A 9,269-nucleotide genomic window follows, 5' to 3' on the forward strand; every position below is an offset into this window, starting at 1 on the left:
TATGGGCGTTTCTTTTTTTTAAATATAACTTTATTTATAAGATTTTCAATTTTTGTAGACAAACAACCCCACATATACCCCACCCTCCCCGGTTCCATCACAAATGTATGGGCGTTTCTAAGGGGGAAGTTTCACTTCACACTTCACAGTGCCTATTCCTAAAACAAGAACAAAGATGGAGGTCCACTCGCTGTCGCTGTTCTTCACACTAGTAAACGGAGTTTTAACAGCATTAAAGTCGCGGATTAATTTATACATGTTGTTGATGCTGTGGAGCAGCATCTGTAACACACCTGTGACAGGTAGGCCTACACTAATTCATTCTCATTTACACTCACTTTTACTAACCGTCTGAAAACGAAACCAAACGTTACTTTTCCACTGGGAAAACAAACGGGTGTGGTTTAAAAAGCCATGTTCGTTCCAATTGATTCAACTTATAGTATAGTTTAATAGGCTATTATTTATAACGCTGTAGCCTATTGTGTATATGTCCAGAGACCAGAGGACTAGGATAGGCTCTAGCGTCGCTAGGCTATGCTTTATTGAAAAGGTACAAATAAATGGTTAAAATGTGGATTTCTTTGGCCAGTGAGCATTTAGAGAGGAGTTTCATTCCGCCCAGTAGGCTAGTACAGGTAGGGTTTAATGCTTCATTATGCTTGTAATGTAAGAGGGTCCACCTTGTTCAATTCATCAAAACATTTAGAGACGTACAAATAGAAACTTCTATATAGTCAAAGAACAGAACAGGAATTCATCATAAAGGGAAAAGAAAGTGTGTGTGTGTGTGTGTGTGTGTGTGTGTGTGTGTGTTATTCAGGTATTCCGGGGCCGGTTTCGATTTGCAGCCGTCCGTCTTAATGACTGTTGGTAGGGTGTTCCACATTCTTTTCGCCCTTGACTCCTTCAAAACCGCTCTCAAAGGGCACCTACGGACGGCTGCAATTCGAAACTGGCCCCCGTAAAATCTGAAGATGACGATATGTTTTAGTGTTGGGAGGATTAACGGTAATGCTCCTATGTATACATGTATGTAATCTGGCACCACTGCCGTATCAGGCACAACTAGTCATTACTGAGATTTGACAGTTTGTAGCGGTCGAAATCGTACTTGCACGCTCTGCTTGCGCACTAGTAGTGTGCAACAAGCAAGTATGCACTCGATAGAGTGCAGTTCTAGTTATTATTATTATTATTATTATTATTATTATGGGTGATACAATGAATCAGAATAGTAATACTATTGCAAATTAATATACTTCTTTTATTATAAATGAAATAAAACAATTGCAAATAAATGCACTAGATCATTCATCTCGAGATCTGTAGCTTCGAGATCCACCAGGGAAGAAAATAGAAGGAAAACAAACATTAAAAAGTACATTTCTTTCGCTGGTTCAACTTCTGCCTCTTCTGAGTTGGAGTGCATGCATGCAGAAGCAGCGCATGTGCGCAAACGTGTGCATGTGCGCTCAAGAGCGAGCTTGCGCATTGCATTATGGGGTAGATTTGCCCTACAATTCCCGGTGCATTCTTCAGTCCACTACATTAGGGTGCAAAAATGCTCACTACATATTCGGACACTAAAACAAAATGGCGGAACCCCAACGTAGTGCACTGTATGGGGCATAGGGAATGAATTCGGACGCAGCCCCGTACTTGTCTGTACTTACGCCAAAGATGGTCTATTTATGAAGAGGGGCGGATTTCATTGGAGCCACTAGAGGCCCTGTGATACCATACCTTTGAATAATCTCTTATCTGGTGAATTACTCTTTTGTACTTTTTATTTTCATACTTTCTGAGTGCAAATGTGCACTGTTCTAATCTTGTGATACTATACCATGTGAATATTCTCTCCAATGATTGTACAATGCTGCTGCTACTGTGTTTTGTCTGTGTTCTAAAATGTACTGCACTTTTGCCCAAGACAAATTTCCCCTCGTGGGACAATAAAGTATATCTCATGTATATGTTTTTATATGTTTTTAGGACAACACCAGGTCAACGGGTCCTCTCAACCTGTGCTGGCCAGTCTGGGAGGCGAGGCGATCCTTCCGTGTCACGTTAATCCACCGCTCAACATGGAGAGACGTTCAGTGTTGTGGACCAGAGCTCACCTGGCGCCACCAAACGTTTACGTTTTCCAAGATGGACGTCCCGTTACCACCGCCGTGAACCGCTTGTACAAACGGAGGACGTTCCTGTTTCACGAGGAGCTGCAACACGGCAACATCTCACTGAGGCTGACCGGGTTGAGGCTCTCGGACATCGGGACCTACCGCTGTCTCGTTCCACACGTGGGCAGCAGTACGATCCAGCTCCTTGTTGGTAAGATTTAATGTTCATAATCATAACCAGTGTTGGGCCTTTTTTTTTAAGTAGTTATTCTGGGTTTTGAAATATCAAAAACACTAAAGAACACCAACATGTATTCATTTAAAGCTGGAGGGCCAAGAGACGACCAAGTGAAATACCTTCCACCACGAGGCAGAGGCATCCGCGTGGAACTGTTCCCAGACTACCGCTCTATTCCTGAAGCCGTCACCAGCATCCTGTGGCGGCACGGACGCAACCTGGCAGCGGAGTGGTATCTGGTTGATGGTCTGGATTACTACGGGACGTTTAGAAACCGCTCCACACTGGACCCAGACACCGGACGGCTGGTCATCGACAACATGACCGCAGAAGACATCGGGCAGTATTCTGTGGAGATCAACGGCAGACTTCACCACGGCAAGACTTACCTGCTTAAAGAGATGAGTAAGTATGACCCGTCGTTATGTCTGTCCTTTATGATTTGTTTTGGTATTTTTATTTTATTGAAACATTTATTAGAGAATGTTTGGGATCAGCCGGTCCTCCATGTGATGGATCACTCCAGGGAAGGGGGAGGGGCATAATGACGACACAAACTGATGGAACTAAAGTAAATCTCAAACAACTGACTTCTCTCTCAATAACGTACAGTCTACTCCCCTGGCGCACCGCAGCGATACAGGGCTGCAGGTCCCTGACATAAAATATTTTCAGATGGGGGTCCGCAGACAAATGCATTCATTTTGGGGGGTCCTTGGCATGAAAATGAGAACCACTAGTTTATACAACATTGAGAAACAAGCCCAACTAAGCAACTACACTTTAGAAACAAGACCAAATTAACATCTACACGTTAGAAACAAGCCCAATTAAACAACTACACTTTAGAAACGATACCAAATAAACAACTACACTTTAGAAACGAGACCAAATAAACAACTACACTTTAGAAACAAGACCAAATAAACAACTACACTTTAGAAACAAGACCAAATAAACAACTACACTTTAGAACCAATACCAAATAAACAACTACACTTTAGAAACAAGACCAAATAAACAACTACACTTTAGAAACAAGACCAAATAAACAACTACACTTTGGAAACAAGCCCAAATAAACATCTACACTTTAGAAACTAGACCAAATAAACAACTACACTTTAGAAACAATACCAAATAAACAACTACACTTTAGAAACGAGACCAAATATACAACTACACTTTAGAAACAAGACCAAATAAACAACTACACTTTGGAAACAAGACCAAATAAGCAACTACACTTTAGAAACAAGACCAAATAAACAACTACACTTCAGAAACAAGACCAAATAAACATCTACACTTTAGAAACTAGACCAAATAAACAACTACACTTTAGAAACGAGACCAAATAAACAACTACACTTTAGAAACAAGCCCAAGTAAACATCTACACTTTAGAAAATAGACCAAATAAATAACTACACTTTGCGTGCTCAGCCTCAAGAGTCATTTCCCTCTCTGTTAACCACACTCGCAAAGTGCAGTAAATGTGATGCCATAGTTTCCTGCAAAGGATGTTGCAACTTGCACCAGGAAACATCTCAAAAATCAATTTGTCTGCACTTATTTTTACAACTTATAAGCAACTCAATTGCTTTTTATTTGGCTCTAAATTAAGCCTTTAGGTGCATATACATATACCTCCATAGATTGATTACTTTATAAACAGTTTGCAGAAAAAAGCACAGGATCATAGCCCACAGTACAATAAAAAATAATATTAAATTAATCTGAACATTAAAGACATTTGTCACCACAACAATATCATTATTGCAATGTGTACTGTATTTTTAATATACAGTACAAATTGCAACAATGATATTGTCGTGGTGGCTAGCTGGTGGTGGTGAAGTTTAAATAATAGTGCCAACTCATAATTGTAAAGTGCAAATACAATAATTTAATTTGTGTTTATTAAGTACTTGGTTAGGTTATAATATAAGCATAATATATGTCAGAAAAAAGGGAAAAAAATAATATTAGGAACCGTTAGGAACCGGAACCGTTAAAGTCCTAACAAATCCCAACCCTAGTCCGGACCCCCCTTTACCTCTTCACCCAACCCCACCTATCATACTCCCCTCTGCACCCGGTAGAGACTTAGGTTCTGACTACTCTGCACTAAGAGTAAATAATGCAATAAAAATTCGTTTTGGGTGGGTGTATAGTCAAAGATGAATTATTTAGTTTGAGCCTAATTTTATCCACAGATCCAAATATATATATAATATTTCAATATTGCAATCAGTAGGCTATTGTCTATCAACTGACAATATTCTCTGCCACAACCTTCTGAATTACTGCAAATTGTGACTATTAGTTTTGTTGTGTTTTGAGGATATCTTGAAACCTTATTCCAAAAATATATATAAATATTTAGAAATGTATTAAATATTTAGTTTAATTAACTTGAAATTGGTGACTTTCAGAGGGTTTTAACAGTCACAAACACAATATTGGATTTCACAATTATCTAATTGTATCTCTGCAATTTGGACAAGTTCAATGGACTCCTAGACCCCAAAAACATAGGGTTAGACACAAAAAGTACTTGTCTAGGATGAATAATGAAGGAGTTAGGCTATTTTAATGGTTTTTAGGCCATCTTGGACGCCATCTTGAAAATAACACCTTTCGGGTAGTCAAACTTTGGTAAACTTTTAGTATGTTATTAAGGACACCTAATACTACATAAATCAGCTGAGAAACCTTTTGTTACAATTTTAGGGTAAGGTGCTTTTTTTCATATATTTACCCGCCTATGTTGAAATGTTGAAGAAAGGGGCGTCAATTCCCTCCAGGGGGGCAGGGGGGTCGTGCGAGGGGATACTTTATTTCAATTGTAATGGAAACTGTAGATATTTTGATGTGGTGCAGTATCGGTCTGGGCTAAAGATGTAATCGAAATCCGGCTCATACCGCCTCCCTCTGGCCAGCCGGGGCACCTGATGGAGGGGAAAGGAATAACTGCTTGGAATAACGTGTTCGCGTTCCTTCCACGCGCTACGTTTCCAACTGGGAAAACTCCCTCTCCTGTCGGGTGAAAAGAAGGGGCTCCTCATGCATAGAAGGAAGCATGAGGTCAGTTCAGGGTCAGCAGGAGGCATGTTAACATCTCGTCTTCAGTCAGTTTCCCCAGCGTGTGTGTGTGCATGTGTGCGTATGTGCATGTGCACGTGCCTGCACATGCATGTGCGTGTGTTCATAATAGATGTGTGGTGCATTAATTCTTCATGTCTTCATTCTGTGTCCTCAACAGAGAAAGTCCCACATCCAGAGCTATCCATCGTGGCACCATGTGACTCCAACTGCACGCTGCAGTGCAGCGTATTCGGAGACGTCACAGAGTCGGGCGTGGTCGTCTATCGATGGAGGTTCCACGATGAGAAATGGACTCGACCCAAACCCAACGAGACCAGGATCTACAACGATGAGGAATGGATCGGGCCCGACTCCCGGGCGGCCACGACCACGATCAGCAACGACGAGGAAGGGAGAAAAGTTAAAAGAATATCCTGTGCGATAAAGAACCAGTTCAGTGTGGAGCAGAGCGAGGCTGTAGACAACCCGCTTTACAAAGGTGTGTGTGTATGTGTGTGCGTGTGCGCGTTTTCAGATTTTTGGACTTAAAGCTGTAGGAAATACTCAATAATATAGTGGTTGTTGTTCGTCCATCCATCGTCAACCGCTTGTCCGTAGTCAGGCTGCGGGGGCAACAGCTCCACCAGAGAGCTCCAGGGTCCCATTGCCCAGGGGTTTCCGTCCATGTCATCTCCAATTTGCCAGCCATGCCAAAGTGCGGTTCGGGGACCCCAAGGGGTCCTTGAGCGGTTCCTAGGGGGGACTATACGTATTGAATCCTATTGGCTGGGCTTTAAACAGCCATTACTCCAGTTTGCAGCATAAGGTCCCAAACCTGGTGGCTGGCCGTACGAACTTCCACTTCCACGAAACTATAATTCCTACTTCCGGTTTGTCTGATTGACTTGAAACTCCTCCCACAACTCTATGAGGGGGTTGGAGCTAGATGGTGCAACCCGGAAGTGGATCTGTTCACTTCCTGTTTTGCTAGGAAGCTTTCGCAGGGGAATTTAAAAAAAATGTAAAGAGATTTTCTTTTCTATTTATGTTTTCTATTTCTGTCTTTCAGCTCCTAAAGGACCAACAGGCAGAGGCAGACCAGGAGTTATTGTTACTGTCTTCATGTACGCAGTAGCACTGGCAACTTTAATCTGGAACAAGCAACCTTGTGAGTCTTTAATTTATTTTTAACTAGATTTATTTACAATCTATATTGATATAAATCCATCACTGTCTCACATCTCACTGACCAATCACTGTCTCACATCACACTGACCAATCACTGCTTCACATCTCACTGACCAATCACTGTCTCACATCTCACTGACCAATCACTGTCTCACATCTCACTGACCAATCACTGTCTCACATCTTACTGACCAATCACTGCCTCACATTTCAGCTTTGACAGAAGAAGAGAAGGAAAGACGACACAGAGCTGCCAAACTGAGAGGTGTGTGTGTGTGTGTGTGTGTGTGTGTGTGTGTGTGTGTGTGTGTGTGTGTGTGTGTGTGTGTGTGTGTGTGTGTGTGTGTGTGTGTGTGTGTGTGTGTGTGTGTGTGTGTGTGTGTGTGTGTGTGTGTGTGTGTGTGTGTGTGTGTGTGTGTGTGTGTGTGTGTGTGTGTGTGTGTGTGTGTGTGTGTGTGTGTGGAGACAAGGCTGTTAAACATAGAATTGCTTTGTCCGCTACAGGTCTGTTGAAGAGAACACCAGGATATCGTCACATCACTGACTATGAAAAGCAGCTTCAACGCAACATGAACAACACATATCTGAGTGTCAATTTGGGCACACAGACTGAGTTCGTGTTTGAAAACGTCTTCACTCCGCTCTACAATGTAGACATCGAAAGAACAGACATCCACAGCCATCATGAAGTCAGACAGATGGAGATGAAGAAGGCAAGAGAGGAAATCCAACTCGGTCAGATGTTCAAAGACCTTTCTGGACGAATCATAAGAACAGTGCTGACCGTTGGCTGTGCAGGAATTGGCAAAACGTTCCTCGTACACAAATTTGTGTCTGACTGGGCCAAGAAATGTTTCCCCCAAGACCCACACCTCGTGTTCCCGCTCAAGTTCCGCCAGTTAAATATGCTCAAGGGACAGAAGTTTACTTTGGCACAGCTAATTCACAGCTGCATCAAGGAAACCAGATTTATCGAGAAAGACGTTCTTAATCTTATCTTCACTGAAGTGCAGAAGTCAGGAGACTACAGCAACAGCCCCTTCAAAGTCATGTTTGTTCTGGATGGTTATGATGAAAATAATTTCAAGTTTGATTTCAGCACAAAAATTGGCCTCATGAATGTCAACGACTCTTACCCAGTGGAAGATCTCCTTGTAAACCTCATCAAGGGAGAGCTCCTCCCCTCTGCTCGCATCTGGATAACCTCGCGACCTGTAGCAGCCAATCAGATCCCTAAGGAGTTTGTAAACAGGATGACCGAAGTACGAGGGTTCATCAGCGATGACCAGAAGAAGGAGTTCTTCGAGAAGACGTTCAGTGATGAGAACCAGGCCAGATCAATCCTCTCACAGATCAAAGAATCAAAGATCCTCCTCACCATGTGTGAAATCCCAGTCTTCTGTTGGATCCTTGCTGCCGTTGTGAAGGACATGGTGAAGAACATGGGGGTGACATTCAGGCTGCCCAAAACCCTGGTTGAGCTGTTCTGCCACTTCCTGATGGGTGAGATACAGCGGGAGAATCCTGAACAAGGCGAGGCAGACAGAGGGAAGCTCATAAAGGATGCAGGGAAAGTTCTTCTGAAGCTGGGCAAGCTGGCGTTTCACCAACTGGTCAAAGGCAACATCATTTTCTATGAGGAGGACCTGGCAGCGTGTGGTCTTGATGTGAACAAGGACTTGAAGAACTTGGGCTTTTGCACAAAGTTCTTCAAAGAAGACGGTTTGTTCTTCCACAAAACGGTCTACTGCTTCGTTCATCTGAGCATCCAGGAGTTTCTGGCTGCAGTCTACCTGTCCCACTGTTTCACTCAGAGGAACACGGAGGTCCTGAATACATTCCTGGGAGACCGCCGTTTCAACAGTGACGGTTCCCTGTCTGTCTTCCTGAAGGCTGCTATGAAGAAAACCCTGCAGAGTGAGAGTGGACAACTGGACCTCTTTGTCCGCTTCCTTCATGGTCTCTCACTGCAGTCCAACCAGAGTCTGTTAGGAGGCCTGCTGGGTCAGACAGAGAACAGTCCAGAGGAGATCCAGAGAGTCATCAACAACCTGAAGAAGATGAATGATCATGATGCCTCTCCTGACAGATGTATCAACATCTTCCACTGTCTGATGGAGATGAACGACCCGTCAGTCAGTCGGGGGATCCAACAGTACCTGGAGTCAGAGAACAGCTCAGGGAAGGAACTCTCTGTGCCTCAGTGTTCAGCTCTGGCCTCTATGCTGCTGATGTCAGAGGAGGTTCTGGAGGAGTTGGACCTGCAGAAATACAACACATCAAAGGAGGGGCGACTGAGACTGGTCCCAGCTGTGAGGAACTGCACAACAGCCAGGTTAGTAGTGTGAATGTTAACATGTTAGATCACTATATACTTCATTCATTCATTCATTCATTTTTTCATTCATTAAAAAACAGAGAGAGAGAGAGAGAAAGAGATACCCTCTCTTCATCTTTATATATATATATATATTAGTATTGCAATCCAAGTGTGATTTGTGTTTAGTATATTTAGTGATATCAGGGTGATTTTGCCATGGCATGCGGCCGTTCAGATTTCTTCACTTCACTGCCATAGAGTGGAACAACAGCAGCGAGTTGGGATCATTTTAATTATTTCATGTTTGTAT

The 9,269-nt window shown here is 42.9% G+C and overlaps 2 protein-coding genes across 2 annotated transcripts in view; both read left to right on the top strand.

Moving 5' to 3' along the window:
- Positions 1 to 9,269, top strand: part of LOC308317402 (uncharacterized protein) — a 31,057-nt gene that overhangs the window by 14,470 nt on the left and 7,318 nt on the right. The gene's annotated exons all lie outside the window — the stretch shown is intronic.
- The window catches only part of LOC308316882 (NACHT, LRR and PYD domains-containing protein 3-like), a gene marked incomplete at its 3' end in the record, with an annotated part of 15,953 nt that continues 6,850 nt past the window's right edge, over positions 167 to 9,269 (top strand). The window contains exons 1-7 of the mRNA XM_080765668.1: positions 167 to 302; positions 1,996 to 2,334; positions 2,449 to 2,766; positions 5,630 to 5,950; positions 6,521 to 6,619; positions 6,854 to 6,904; positions 7,144 to 8,974. Coding sequence (XP_080621794.1) covers positions 176 to 302; positions 1,996 to 2,334; positions 2,449 to 2,766; positions 5,630 to 5,950; positions 6,521 to 6,619; positions 6,854 to 6,904; positions 7,144 to 8,974 — 3,086 coding nt within the window. The 5' untranslated portion in view covers positions 167 to 175. The remainder of the gene's footprint in view (positions 303 to 1,995; positions 2,335 to 2,448; positions 2,767 to 5,629; positions 5,951 to 6,520; positions 6,620 to 6,853; positions 6,905 to 7,143; positions 8,975 to 9,269) is intronic.

The sequence above is a fragment of the Protomyctophum bolini genome, assembly GCF_963924005.1.
Source record: "Protomyctophum bolini genome assembly, chromosome: 6".
Taxonomy (NCBI): Eukaryota; Metazoa; Chordata; class Actinopteri; order Myctophiformes; family Myctophidae; genus Protomyctophum; species Protomyctophum bolini.